This window comes from Oncorhynchus mykiss, chromosome 9 (genome assembly GCF_013265735.2).
Source record: "Oncorhynchus mykiss isolate Arlee chromosome 9, USDA_OmykA_1.1, whole genome shotgun sequence".
Taxonomy (NCBI): Eukaryota; Metazoa; Chordata; class Actinopteri; order Salmoniformes; family Salmonidae; genus Oncorhynchus; species Oncorhynchus mykiss.
In genome coordinates this window covers 77,007,624-77,023,317 of record NC_048573.1, presented here as the reverse complement: position 1 = coordinate 77,023,317, position 15,694 = coordinate 77,007,624, and the positions used below count along the sequence as shown (strand labels likewise).

Below are 15,694 nucleotides of genomic sequence, written 5' to 3'. Positions count from 1 at the left end.
CGGTTTTCCCGAGTTGAACTCAAGAGTTGACCAACGTTACCTGGCTAACTCCTCATCCTGCTTGGTACGATAAGGCTCTGTTCTATTCATTATATTTCTATGCATTTCTGCATATCCCATAAGCCAAACAACCAGATGGATAACTTTGGAAAAACTGGAGCCGGGTGATTAAAGACATTGTAATTACCTGGAGGTCAGGGGACAGATGGTAGAGATGGTTGACCGCCCCCACGTACAGATAACCAGACCTGGGGTCCAGTAGGAGGTGGTTGAGGGGAGATCCATCCAGGGAGAGGTAAGGGAAGGCCTGCCCAGCGGGAGAGGCCTTCTCTGGGTTAGGGTCCAGCTGGGGCTGGGTCAGGGCCTGTGGAAGCTGCAGCAGTACCAGACACCACCACCAGGTGGAGAGGGGGAGCAGAGGGGGAACAGCAGCTGGCATGGCACCCGCTTACCTGCTGGAAAAAAGAGAGAAGAGGATGAGGATGAGGAAGAGAGAGAGAGCGAGGAGTGTTTTCCTCTGAGGATACTAACCACTATATACCCACAGACACACTTCACTGCCTGCATCTCTCTGTCTCTCACTCAAACACACAAAGACTTCCCCTTGCTTCAAACACTTTCTTTTGTTCTTCAAAGCTCCCCCACCTTCAGACACACACACACGCACACACACACACACACACACATATACGCACACACAGCACCAGCAGAAGATCCTACTCTGACAAGTGAGGCGGAGGCTCAGCTAAACAAAGGTCATGTCCTCTTCTTCTTCTGCCCACACAGGATGTGTTGATGCTGGTCCTAGAGAGCCATAGACAACATGAGTCCCCTAAGGGCACCCTATCCCTTATCTAGTGCTCTGGGATAAAAGTAGTGCACTATATGGGAATAGGACATCATTTGGAACACGGAGCAGCACATACCTGATAAAAAAGACATCACAACGCAGATAGGACAACACACACACACACACACACACACACACACACACACACACACACACACACACACACACACAAAAAGGACAACACACACACACAAAGGGCAACACACACACAGGACAACACACACACAGGACAACACACACACACATACACACGCACACAAAGGACAACACATACCACACAAAGGACAACACATGCAGCCCCTTGATACAAGACGTCCTGTTTCAGTCAGGAAAGTAAACAGATACTGAAGGTGACTCCCACAGAAAGACAGTCCCACACATAACACACAAACCCTCGTCACTCCGGCACCACCCTGTTGTTGGTTTAATGAAATCAATCTGACTTCTGTGTCTTCAGGGAAGACGACAGAGTCGGACGGCTGACAGACAGGAAATAGACCGAAGGCTAAAGTCCAGTACCAGTCAGCCTTATTTAGAAGTTACCAAAGTGTCTGCATGAGCCATGTGTCATGTTATTAGTGAAGGTAGAGACAGTAAATCACAAGGTCTGGCACCAGTTAGCTAGCAGTAATACATTACATCCTGGGTGGAAGTCGGTTTGTGCCATCATGTCAATTCATGTCACTGACTGTCACATTTAGCTTGACAACGGCAGCAACAGATCTGGGACCAGGCTAGCTGTAATCCTACTGACTTCTTTAACCTTCTCCTCTTGCTGTAAAACAGATCTGGGACCAGGCTAGCTGTAATCCTACTGACTTCTTTAACCTTCTCCTCTTGCTGTAAAACAGATCTGGGACCAGGCTAGCTGTAATCCTACTGACTTCTTTAACCTTCTCCTCTTGCTGTAAAACAGATCTGGGACCAGGCTAGCTGTAATCCTACTGACTTCTTTAACCTTCTCCTCTTGCTGTAAAACAGATCTGGGACCAGGCTAGCTGTAATCCTACTGACTTCTTTAACCTTCTCCTCTTGCTGTAAAACAGATCTGGGACCAGGCTAGCTGTAATCCTACTGACTTCTTTAACCTTCTCCTCTTGCTGTAAAACAGATCTGGGACCAGGCTAGCTGTAATCCTACTGACTTCTTTAACCTTCTTCTCTTGCTGTAAAACAGATCTGGGACCAGGCTAGCTGTAATCCTACTGACTTCTTTAACCTTCTCCCCTTGCTGTAAAACAGATCTGGGACCAGGCTAGCTGTAATCCTACTGACTTCTTTAACCTTCTTCTCTTGCTGTAAAACAGATCTGGGACCAGGCTAGCTGTAATCCTACTGACTTCTTTAACCTTCTCCTCTTGCTGTAAAACAGATCTGGGACCAGGCTAGCTGTAATCCTACTGACTTCTTTAACCTTCTCCTCTTGCTGTAAAACAGATCTGGGACCAGGCTAGCTGTAATCCTACTGACTTCTTTAACCTTCTCCTCTTGCTGTAAAACAGATCTGGGACCAGGCTAGCTGTAATCCTACTGACTTCTTTAACCTTCTTCTCTTGCTGTAAAACAGATCTGGGACCAGGCTAGCTGTAATCCTACTGACTTCTTTAACCTTCTCCTCTTGCTGTAAAACAGATCTGGGACCAGGCTAGCTGTAATCCTACTGACTTCTTTAACCTTCTCCTCTTGTTGTAAAACAGATCTGGGACCAGGCTAGCTGTAATCCTACTGACTTCTTAAACCTTCTCCTCTTGCTGTAAAACAGATCTGGGACCAGGCTAGCTGTAATCCTACTGACTTCTTTAACCTTCTCCTCTTGCTGTAAAACAGATCTGGGACCAGGCTAGCTGTAATCCTACTGACTTCTTTAACCTTCTCCTCTTGCTGTAAAACAGATCTGGGACCAGGCTAGCTGTAATCCTACTGACTTCTTTAACCTTCTTCTCTTGCTGTAAAACAGATCTGGGACCAGGCTAGCTGTAATCCTACTGACTTCTTTAACCTTCTTCTCTTGCTGTAAAATTAGAGAACAAAACAAAACCACGTACTACTGCTGCATAGATCTTCCTCCTCCTCCCTCCTCCCCAAAGTCTCTCCCTCCTCCCCAAAGTCTCTCCCTCCTCCTCCATCCTCCCCAAAGTCTCTCCCTCCTCCTCCCTCCTCCTCAAAGTCTCTCCCTCCTCCTCCCTCCTCCCCAAAGTCTCTCCCTCCTCCCCAAAGTCTCTCCCCCCTCTCCCTCCTCCCCAAAGTCTCTCCCTCCTCCCCAAAGTCTCTCCCCCCTCTCCCTCCTCCCCAAAGTCTCTCCCTCCTCCCCAAAGTCTCTCCCTCCTCCTCCCTCCTCCCCAAAGTCTCTCCCTCCTCCTCCCTCCTCCCCAAAGTCTCTCTACTCCCTCCTCCTCCCTCCTCCCCAAAGTCTCTCCCTCCTCCTCCCTCCTCCCCAAAGTCTCTCTACTCCCTCCTCCTCCCTCCTCCCCAAAGTCTCTCCCTCCTCCTCCCTCCTCCCCAAAGTCTCTCTACTCCCTCCTCCTCCCTCCTCCCCAAAGTCTCTCCCTCCTCCTCCCTCCTCCCCAAAGTCTCTCCCTCCTTCTCCCTCCTCCCCAAAGTCTCTCCCTCCTCCTCCCTCCTCCCCAAAGTCTCTCCCTCCTCCTCCCTCCTCCCCAAAGTCTCTCCCTCCTCCTCCCTCCTCCCCAAAGTCTCTCCCTCCTCCTCCCTCCTCCCCAAAGTCTCTCCCTCCTCCTCCCTCCTCCCCAAAGTCTCTCCCTCCTCCTCCCCAAAGTCTCTCCCTCCTCCTCCCTCCTCCCCAAAGTCTCTCTACTCCTTCCTCCTCCCCAAAGTCTCTCTCTACTCCTTCCTCCTCTCCAAAGTCTCTCCCTCCTCCTCCCTCCTCCCCAAAGTCTCTCTCTACTCCTTCCTCCTCCCCAAAGTCTCTCTCTACTCCCTCCTCCTCCCTCATCCTCCTCCCCAAAGTCTCTCTACTCCCTCCTCCTCCCTCCTCCTCCTCCTCAAAGTCTCTCTCTACGCTCTCCTCCTCCCTCCTCCTCCCCAAAGTCTCTCTCTACTCCCTCCTCCCTCCCCAAAGTCTCTCCCTCCTCCTCCCTCCTCCCCAAAGTCTCTCTCTACTCCCTCCTCCTCCCTCATCCTCCTCCCCAAAGTCTCTCTACTCCCTCCTCCTCCTCCCTCCTCCTCCTCCTCCCCAAAGTCTCTCTACTCCCTCCTCCTCCCTCCTCCTCCTCCTCAAAGTCTCTCTCTACTCTCCTCCTCCCTCCTCCTCCTCCCCAAAGTCTCTCTCTACTCCCTCCTCCCTCCCCAAAGTCTCTCTACTCCCTCCTCCTCCCCAAAGTCTCTCTACTCCCTCCTCCTCCCTCCTCCCCAAAGTCTCTCTACTCCCTCCTCCTCCCTCCTCCCCAAAGTCTCTCTATTCTCCCTCTTCCTCCCTCCTCTTCAGTCTCTCTCTACTCCCTCCCTCCCTCCTCCCCAAAGTCTCTCTACTCCTTCCTCTTCCTCCCTCCTCTTCAGTCTCTCTCTACTCCCTCCTCTCCAAAGTCTCTCTCTACTCCTTCCTCCTCCCTCCTCCCCAAAGTCTCTCTCTACTCCCTCCCTCCGTCCTCCCCAGTCTCTCTACTCCTTCCTCCTCCCTCCTCCCCAAAGTCTCTCTCTACTCCCTCCCTCCCTCCTCCCCAAAGACTCTCTATTCTCCCTCCTCCTCCCTCCTCTTCAGTCTCTCCTCTCTCTTCCTCCCTCGCTCCTCCTCAGTCTCTCTCCTCCTCCCTCCCTCCTGTTTCTCTCTTCCTCCCTCCCTCCTCCCCAAAGTCTCTCTCTACTCTCTCTTCCTCCCTCGCTCCTCCTCAGTCTCTCTTCTCTCTCCCTTCCTCCCTCGCTCCTCCTCAGTCTCTCTTCTCTCTCCTTCTCCCTCCCTCCTCCTCAGTCTCTCTTCTCTCTCCCTCCTGTTTCTCTCTTCCTCCCTGCCTCCTCTTCAAAGTCTCTCTATTCTCTCTCCTCCTCCCTCCCTCCTGTTTCTCTCTCCTCCTCCCTCCTCCCCAGTCTCTATCTACTCTCTCTTCATCCCTCCTCTTCAAAGTCTCTCTATTCTCCCTCCTCATCAGTCTCTCTCTTCTCTCTCCTCCTCATCAGTCTCTCTCTTCTCTCCTCCTCCCTCCTCATCAGTCTTTCTCTTCTCTCTCCTCCTCCCTCCTCATCAGTCTCTCTCTTCTCTCTCCTACTCCCTCCTCAGTCTCTCTCTTCTCTCTCCTCATCAGTCTCTCTCGTCTCTCTCCTCCTCCCTCCTCATCAAAGTCTCTCTTCTCCTCAAAGTCTCCTTCCTCCTCCCTCCCTCCTCCTCAAAGTACAGAGACTCATCTGCATACTGCAAGCCGGTTTCTCTCAATACATTGAATATGTTGAATATCATTTCACTTTCAAAACACAAAACCAAACAGAGAACCTCAGAGGAGAACATGGAGTAGAGGAGGGAGAAGAGAGACTTTGGGGAGGAGGGAGGAGGAGGGAGAAGAGGTTCATCTGTAATTTATGTTGCAGCAGCAGCGAGCGCAGACGTCTCGGGGCTCTGGATATGAAAGAGAAGGGGGCTTCGTCCCAAGCGGCATCCTATTCCCTTTGACCAGAGCCCTGGTCAACAGTAGTGCACTATAAAAGGAAATAGGGTGCCATTTGGTGGTGCAGTGTAGTGCACTATAAAAGGAAATAGTGTGCCATTTGGTGGCGCAGTGTAGTGCACTATAAAAGGAAATAGGGTCTAAAGTAGTGCACTATAAAAGGAAATAGGGTGCCATTTGGTGGTGCAGTGTAGTGCACTATAAAATGAAATAGGGTCTAAAGTAGTGCACTATAAAAGGAAATAGGGTGCCATTTGGTGGTGCAGTGTAGTGCACTATAAAATGAAATAGGGTCTAAAGTAGTGCACTATAAAAGGAAATAGGGTCTAAAGTAGTGCACTATAAAAGGGAATAGGGTGCCATTTGGGACATTGCCCAAGAAGAGAAATAAAAAGGGATGAATTGCCCCAACATGATCAGTATGCATATAACATTTTCTCTCATTGCCCAACACCAGCATCTCTCCTCACCTTCAAAGGGTCTGACGCTAGTTAGAATGGACAGTTTGCCACGCTATTTAAGATTAAAGTGAAATTTTCAATTAAGGCCCTCGCTGTGTAAGAGTTTACATGATCCCATTCTGTAAGGAGAAGCCAGAGTTTACACGAATCCATTCTGTAATGAAAACATATTTTATATTTGAGATTATTCAAAGTAGCCACCCTTTGCCTTGATGACAGCTTTGCACAATCTTGGCATTCTCTCAACCAGATTCATGAGGTAGTCACCTGGAATGCATTTTAATGAACAGGTGTGCATTGTTAATTTGTGGAATTACTTTCCTTCGTAATGTGTTTAAGCCAATCAGTTGTGTTGTGACAAGGTAGGGGTGGTATACAGAAGATAGACCTATTTGGTAAAAGACCAAGTCCATATTATGGCAAGAACAGCTCAAATAAGCAAAGAGAAACAACAGTCCATCATTACTTTGAGACATGAAGGTCAGTCAATACGGAATGTTTCAAGAACTTTGAATGTTTCTTCAAGTGCAGTCGCAAAAAAACATTTGAGCACTAAAATGGAACTGGCTCTCATGAGGACCACCACAGGAAAGGAAGACACAGAGTTACCTCTGCTGCACAGGATGAGTTCATTAGAGTTAACTGCACCTCAGATTGCAGCCCAAATGAATATTTCACAGAGTTCAAGTAACAGACATCTCAATATCAACTGTTCAGAGAGTGAATCAGGCCTTCATGGTCAAATTGCTGCAAAGAAACCACTACTAAAGGACACCAATAAGAAGAAGAGACTTGCTTGGACCAAGAAACACAAGCAATGGACATTAAACCGGTGGAAATTTGTCCTTTTGTCTGGGGTCCAAATTGGAGATTTTTGGTCTCAACTGCCGTGTCTTTGTGAGACACGGTGTGGGTGAATGGATGATCTCCGCATGTGTGGTTCCCACCGTGAAGCATGGAGGAGGAGGTGTTATGGTGTGGGGGTGCTTTGCTGTTGGCACTGTCTGTGATTTATTTAGAATTCAAGGCACACTTAACCTGTTTGTAAAAGTGTTGGTGTAACGGTTGGTGTAACTCATTGTAAAAGTGTTTGTCATCTTTCACTCCCCTTTTCCCTTTTTTCTCTCTTCCTCCCCTTTTCTTTTCTCCCTCCCCCCAGTTCCCACCATCCCTCTTCACATCACACAGTTGCAGCAGCAGCTTTTCTGTCAGTCTCTGGAGCTTTCTTCCCTCTTCCTGTCTCTCTCTCTCCCTCTCCCAGGCTAGGTCGTAGCTGCTGGGAGTGTTGCCTGGCTAGGTCGTAGCTGCTGGGAGTGTTGCCTGGCTAGGTCGTAGCTGCTGGGAGTGTTGCCTGGCTAGGTCCTAGCTGCTGGGAGTGTTGCCTGGCTAGGTCGTAGCTGCTGGGAGTGTTGCCTGGCTAGGTCGTAGCTGCTGGGAGTGTTGCCTGGCTAGGTCGTAGCTGCTGGGAGTGTTGCCTGGCTAGGTCGTAGCTGCTGGGAGTGTTGCCTGGCTAGGTCGTAGCTTATGGGAGTGTTGCCTGGCTAGGTCGTAGCTTATGGGAGTGTTGCTTGGCTAGGTCGTAGCTTATGGGAGTGTTGCTTGGCTAGGTCGTAGCTGCTGGGAGTGTTGCCTGGCTAGGTCGTAGCTGCTGGGAGTGTTGCCTGGCTAGGTCGTAGCTGCTGGGAGTGTTGCCTGGCTAGGTCGTAGCTGCTGGGAGTGTTGCCTGGCTAGGTCGTAGCTGCTGGGAGTGTTGCCTGGCTAGGTCGTAGCTGCTGGGAGTGTTGCCTGGCTAGGTCGTAGCTGCTGGGAGTGTTGCCTGGCTAGGTCGTAGCTGCTGGGAGTGTTGCCTGGCTATGTCGTAGCTGCTGGGAGTGTTGCCTGGCTAGGTCGTAGCTGCTGGGAGTGTTGCCTGGCTAGGTCGTAGCTTATGGGAGTGTTGCCTGGCTAGGTCATAGCTGCTGGGAGTGTCGCCTGGCTAGGTCGTAGCTGCTGGGAGTGTTGCGTGGCTAGGTCGTAGCTGCTGGGAGTGTTGCCTGGCTAGGTCGTAGCTGCTGGGAGTGTTGCCTGGCTAGGTCGTAGCTGCTGGGAGTGTTGCCTGGCTAGGTCGTAGCTGCTTGGAGTGTTGCCTGGCTAGGTCGTAGCTGCTGGGAGTGTTGCCTGGCTAAGTTGTTCCTTGTACCAGAGTCAGAATTCCACTCACTACTCACTCATATCTTATGTTTCACCGAGTCGGCCAGATAGAACAGCCGCCTCCGGTAAGACAAGTAGTGGCTGAAAGACGGCATGGGTAACATACAGCTAGCTGGCTCTGTGTCTATTTGTCGGTAACAGCTGGTGCACGAAATCTAATAGTAAGGAAGTCTCTAGGTTTTGCTCGCCTGAGGTAGAGTACCTCATGATAAGCTGTTTTACCTCATTTCTACAAGTATGTTAAATGTGCAACCAGAGGGGGAAACAACTCTAGACCACCTTTACTCTACACACAGAGATGCGTACAAAGCTCTCCCTCGCGCTCCATTTGGCAAGTCTGACCATAATTATATCCTCCTGATTCCTTCTTACAAGCAAAAACTAAAGCAGGAAGCACCAGTGACTCGCTCAATACAGAAGTGGTCATATGAAACAGATGCTAAACTACAGGACTGTTCTGCTATCACAGACTGGAATACGTTCCGGGATTCTTTCGATGGGATTGACGAGTACACCACATCAGTCACATCAATAAGTGCATCGATTAGGTCGTCCCCACAGTGACTGTACATACATATCCCAACCAGAAGCCATGGATGAGAGGCAACATCCACACCAAGCTAAAGGTTAGAGCTGCCGTTTCAAGGAGCGTGACTCTAACCCGGAAGGTTATAAGAAATCCCATTATGCTCTGCGACGAACCATCAACCAGGCAAAGAGTCAATACAGGGCTAAGATTGAATCGTACTACACCACCAACGCTCGTCTTATGTGGCAGGGCTTGCAAATGATTACAGACTACAAAGGGAAGCACAGTCGCGAGCTGCCCAGTGACACGAGCCTACCAGACAAGCTAAATTACTTCAACGCTCGCTTCGAGGCAAACACTGAAGCATGCATGAGAGCATCAGCTGTTCTGGACGACTTTGTGATCATGCTCTCCGTAGCCAATGTGAGTAAGACCTTTAAACAGGTCAACATTCACAAGGCAGCAGGGCCAGACGGATTACCAGGACGTGTACTCCGAGCATGCGCTGACCAACTGGCAAATGTCTTCACTGACATTTTTAACCTCTCCCTGTCTGAGTCTGTAATACCTACATGTTTTAAGCTGATCACCATAGTGCCTGTGCCGAAGAACACTAAGGTAACCTGCTAAAATGACTACCGACCCGTAGCACTTACGTCTGTAGCCATGAAGTGCTTTGAAAGGCTGGTCATGGCTCACATCAACACCATTATCCCAGAAACCCTAGAACCACTCAATTTGCATACCGCCCCAACAGATCCACAGATTATGGAATCTCTATTGCACTCCACACTGCCCTTTCCCACCTGGACAAGAGGAACACCTACATGAGAATGCTGTTCATTATTCATGCTCAGCCCCCTCATGTACCCCCTGTTCACTCATGGCTGCATGGCCAGGCACGACTCCAAAACCATCATTAAGTTTGCCAGCGACACAACAGTGGTAGGCCTGATCATCGACAGCGATGAGACAGCCTATAGGCAGGAGGTTACAGACCTGGCAGTGTGACAACAACCTCTCCCTCAATGTGAGCAAGACAAAGGAGATGATTGTAGACTACAGGAAAAGGAGGACCGAGCACGCACCCAATCTCATCGACCGGGCTGCAGTGGATCAGGTTGAGAGCTTCAAGTTCCTTGGTGTCCACATCACCAACAAACTATCATGGTCCAAACACACCATGACAGTCGTGAAGAGGGCACGACAACGCCTATTCCCCCTCAGGAGACTGAAAAGATTTTGCATGGGTCCCCAGATCTTCAAAAGGTTCTACAGCTGTACCATCGAGAGCATCCTGGTTGCATCACTTCCTGGTATGGCAACTGATCGGCCTCCAACCGCAAGACACTACAGAGGGTAGTGCGTACGGCTCAGTACATAACTGGGGCCAAGCTTCCTGCCATCCAGGACCTCTATACCAGGCGGTGTCAGAGGAAGGCCCTACAAATGATAAAAGACTCCAGCCACCTTAGTCATAGACTGTTCTCTCTGCAGGTACCCCCTGTATATAGCCTCCACATTGACTATGTACCGGTACCCCCTGTATATAGCCTCCACATTGACTCTGTACCGGTACCCCCTGAATATAGCCTCCACATTGACTCTGTACCGTAATACCCTGTATCTAGCCTCCACATTGACTCTGTACCGGTACCCCCCGTATATAGCCTCCACATTGACTCTGTACCGGTACCCCCTGCATATAGCCTCCACATTGACTCTGTACCAGCCCCCCCTGTATATGGCCTCCACATTGACTCTGTACCGGTACCCCCTGTATATAGCCTCCACATTGACTCTGTACCGGTACCCTCTGTATATACCTCCACATTGACTCTGTACCGTAACACCCTGTATATAGCCTCCACATTGACTCTGTACCGTAATACCCTGTATATAGCCTCCACATTGACTCTGTACCAGCCCCCCCTGTATATAGCCTCCACATTGACTCTGTACCGGTACCCCCTGTATATAGCCTCCACATTGACTCTGTACCGGTACCCTCTGTATATAGCCTCCACATTGACTCTGTACCGTGACACCTTGTATATAGCCTCCACATTGACTCTGTACCGTAATACCCTGTATATAGCCTCCACATTGACACTGTACCGGTACCCCCTGTATATAGCCTCCACATTGACTCTGTACCGTAACACCCTGTATATAGCCTCCACATTGACTCTGTACCGGTACCCCCTGTATATAGCCTCCACACTGACTCTGTACCGGTACCCCCTGTATATAGCCTCCACATTGACTCTGTACCGTAACACCCTGTATATAGCCTCCACATTGACTCTGTACCGTAATACCCTGTATATAGCCTCCACATTGACTCTGTACCGTAACACCCTGTATATAGCCTCCACATTGACTCTGTACTGTAATACCCTGTATATTGACTCTGTACCGTAATACCCCCTGTATATAGCCTCCACATTGACTCTGTACCGTAACACCCTGTATATAGCCTCCACATTGACTCTGTACCGTAACACCCTGTATATAGTCTCCACATTGACTCTGTACCGGTACCCCCTGTATATAGCCTCCACATTGACTCTGTACCGTAACACCCTGTATATAGCCTCCACATTGACTCTGTACCGTAACACCCTGTATATAGCCTCCACATTGACTCTGTACCGTAACACCCTGTATATAGCCTCCACATTGACTCTGTACCGTAATACCCTGTATATAGCCTCCACATTGACTCTGTACCGTAACACCCTGTATATAGCCTCCACATTGACTCTGTACCGTAATACCCTGTATATTGACTCTGTACCGTAATACCCCCTGTATATAGCCTCCACATTGACTCTGTACCGTAATACCCTGTATATAGCCTCCACATTGACTCTGTACCGTAATACCCTGTATATAGTCTCCACATTGACTCTGTACCGTAATACCCTGTATATAGCCTCCACATTGACTCTGTACCGTAATACCCTGTATATAGCCTCCACATTGACTCTGTACCGTAATACCCTGTATATAGCCTCCACATTGACTCTGTACCGTAATACCCTGTATATAGTCTCCACATTGACTCTGTACCGTAACACCCTGTATATAGCCTCCACATTGACTCTGTACCGTAACACCCTGTATATAGCCTCCACATTGACTCTGTACCGTAATACCCTGTATATAGCCTCCACATTGACTCTGTACCGTAATACCCTGTATATAGCCTCCACATTGACTCTGTACCGTAATACCCTGTATATAGCCTCCACATTGACTCTGTACCGTAATACCCTGTATATAGCCTCCACATTGACTCTGTACCGTAATACCCTGTATATAGCCTCCACATTGACTCTGTACCGTAATACCCTGTATATAGCCTCCACATTGACTCTGTACCGTAATACCCTGTATATAGCCTCCACATTGACTCTGTACCGTAATACCCTGTATATAGCCTCCACATTGACTCTGTACCGTAATACCCTGTATATAGCCTGTATATATAGATCTACACCTGTTGTATTCGACGCAAGTGACAAATAAACTTTGATTTGATACCAGACACAGAAACAGCCGATGCCACAATTACAATGAGAGTACAGTATACACCCTCCCTCCCCACACACACACACACACACCCTCTCTCTCTCACACTTGCTCCCCCCCCCACACACACACACACCCACACCATATCTCTCTCCCACACTGCAGAGGTAAATACCTCCAGTCTCAGACAGAAAGACAGACACTCAGAACACACCCACCTACCCTCTCTCTCACTCCCCCCCCCCACCCCCCCACCCCCCACACACAGTCAAAACATGAAAACACACATCATCAGCCCTCCACACACACCGTCTAGACCGACAGCCACAGATCAACAATAATCTGAAGGACACGGTCAGTCACACAAAGAAAGAAAGACAGACAGACACAGACAGAGCAGCTGCTTTCTACACTCAGACAGACAGACAGACAGACAGACAGACAGACAGACAGACAGACAGACAGACAGACAGACAGACAGACAGACAGACAGACAGACAGACAGAACAAACAGAACAGCCCTTTGAAGGTATTAGGTAGATATCTGAGTGTGTGTGTGTGTGTGTGTGTGTGTGTGTGTGTGTCCCACACTGCAGAGGTAAATACCTCCAGTCTCAGACAGAAAGACAGACACTCAGAACACACCCACCTACCCTCTCTCTCACTCCCCCCCCCCCACCCCCCACCCCCCACACACAGTCAAAACATGAAAACACACATCATCAGCCCTCCACACACACCGTCTAGACCGACAGCCACAGATCAACAATAATCTGAAGGACACGGTCAGTCACACAAAGAAAGAAAGACAGACAGACACAGACAGAGCAGCTGCTTTCTACACTCAGACAGACAGACAGACAGACAGACAGACAGACAGACAGACAGACAGACAGACAGACAGACAGACAGACAGACAGACAGAACAAACAGAACAGCCCTTTGAAGGTATTAGGTAGATATCTGAGTGTGTGTGTGTGTGTGTGTGTGTGTGTGTGTGTGTGTGTGTAACTGTGTGTGTGTAACTGTACGTGTGTTTGTCTCTGTAACTTTGTGTGTGTGTGTGTGTGTGTGTGTCTCTATAACTGTGTGTGTGTCTATGTAACTGTGTGTGTGTGTGTGTGTGTGTGTCTGTCTGTCTGTAACTGTGTGTGTGTAACTGTCTGTGTGTAACTGTGTGTGTGCATCAGTATTAGGTAGACAGACATGCGCTGTGTGAGCTAACAGAACTGACACACTCCAAGCTGCCACACCCATGTCGCTGAGACTCAGCTAGGCTCTGTGTGTGTGTGTTTGTGAGCGCGTGTTGTTCCTGCGTGTGTCGTGTGTGTGTGTGTGTGTGTGCATGTGCAGGCAAGCAGGAAGCCACTATCATTCCAATCCGATTGTCTTTACGAGACTTGGTGTTTCCACATTCACTAGCTTGCCTGGCTTCACGAAACGAAACACTTTCAACCTGAGCTGCTGGCCCGAATTCTTTGTTGTGTAATTTATATATTTTTTGTATCTTAATTGAAAACGGGTCAAACTGAAGAGGCAGAGGCACGGCGTTAGCAAAGGTAAGCCACCCTACTGTCTGAGAAACACAACACCTCTATTGTGTCGACAAAACGATCCATTGGATGGACCTTCGTGTCTGCCTTGACTTATCATCACACCAACGAGATCTAGGATCCAAATTCACCGTGTGTCTGCCTTGACTTATCATCACACCAACGAGATCTAGGATCCAAATTCCCCGTGTGTCTGCCTTGATTTATCATCACACCAACGAGATCTAGGATCCAAATTCCCAGTGTGTCTGCCTTGATTTATCATCACACCAATGAGATCTAGGATCCAAATTCCCCGTGTGTCTGCCTTGACTTATCATCACACCAACGAGATCTAGGATCCAAATTCCCTGTGTGTCTGCCTTGACTTATCATCACACCAACGAGATCTAGGATCCAAATTCCCCGTGTGTCTGCCTTGACTTATCATCACACCAACGAGATCTAGGATCCAAATTCCCCGTGTGTCTGCCTTGACTTATCATCACACCAACGAGATCTAGGATCCAAATTCACTGTGTGTCTACCTTGACTTATCATCAACACCAACGAGATCTAGGATCCAAATTCCCCGTGTGTCTGCCTTGACTTATCATCAACACCAACGAGATCTAGGATCCAAATTCACCGTGTGTCTGCCTTGACTTATCATCAACACCAACGAGATCTAGGATCCAAATTGCCTTGACTTCACTGTCTGTCTTATTATAATTACAAATAAACGAGGATCACTTCACAATGGTTCAGTAAAGTTAGATTAGCGCTGAATCAACATCTCACAAGATCACATAATTATGAATAAACATTTTTACATAACAGAACCGAATATAGTTACAATAATAGTTATAGGTACAATAATACGTTATACCAAAAACTTGAAGAATTATCATTCCCGATTGACAGTGTTTAAATTGGTGTTTTGAAGGTATTAAAAATTGACAATTTTTTTGAGAATAATATATGTGGACATAGAACATATGTGTGGCCATAGAACATATGTGTGGACATATGTGTGGTCATAGGACATATGTGTGGACATAGAACATATGTGTGGACATAGAACAATGTGTGGACATAGAACAATGTGTGGACATAGAACATATGTGTGGACATAGAACATATGTGTGGACATAGAACATATGTGTGGACATAGAACAATGTGTGGACATAGAACAATGTGTGGACATAGAACATATGTGTGGACATAGAACATATGTGTGGACATAGAACAATGTGTGGACATAGAACATATGTGTGGACATAGAACATATGTGTGGACATAGAACATATGTGTGAACATAGAACAATGTGTGGACATAGAACATATGTGTGGACATAGAACATATGTGTGGACATAGAACATATGTGTGAACATAGAACAATGTGTGAACATAGAACAATATGTGTGAACATAGAACAATGTGTGAACATAGAACAATGTGTGAACATAGAACAATGTGTGAACATAGAACAATGTGTGGACATAGAACATATGTGTGGACATAGAACATGGGGAGGTTCCCATTGCTTGGAAGGCAGCCACGGTGCATCCTGTATTTAAAAGGTCAAGATCAAGCTGATGCTAACTGTTAAAGGCCCATTTCTATTTTGCCCTGTTTATCAAGAGTGTTGGAAAAACTTGTCAATAATCAACTGACTGTCTTTCTTGATGTCTGTAGTATTCTCTCTGGTATGCAATCTGGTTTCCACTCAGGTTATGGATGTGTCACTGCAACCTTAAAGGTTCTAAATGATGTCACCATCGCCCTTGATTCTAAGCAATGACGTGCTGCTATTTTTATTGACTTGGCCAAAGCTTTTGATACAGTAGACCATTCCATTCTTGTGGGCCGGCTAAGGAGTATTGGTGTCTCTGAGGAGTCTTTGGTCTGGTTTGCCAACTACCTCTCTCAAAGAGTGCAGTGTATAAAGTCAGAAAATCTGCTGTCTCAGCCACTGCCTGTC

At 48.1% G+C, this 15,694-nt stretch overlaps 1 protein-coding gene across 7 annotated transcripts in view; it reads right to left on the bottom strand.

The window, feature by feature from the left end:
- plxnb3 (plexin B3) overlaps window positions 1-15,694 on the bottom strand; it is a 308,336-nt gene that overhangs the window by 184,887 nt on the left and 107,755 nt on the right. For all 7 annotated transcript variants that reach the window (XR_005053403.1, XR_005053402.1, XR_005053404.1 and 4 more), the window contains exon 2: window positions 188-455. Coding sequence is in view for 2 of the 7 variants with exons in the window: in XM_036989101.1 (XP_036844996.1) it covers window positions 188-439 (252 nt within the window). In the remaining 5 variants the exon portion in view is untranslated. The remainder of the gene's footprint in view (window positions 1-187; window positions 456-15,694) is intronic.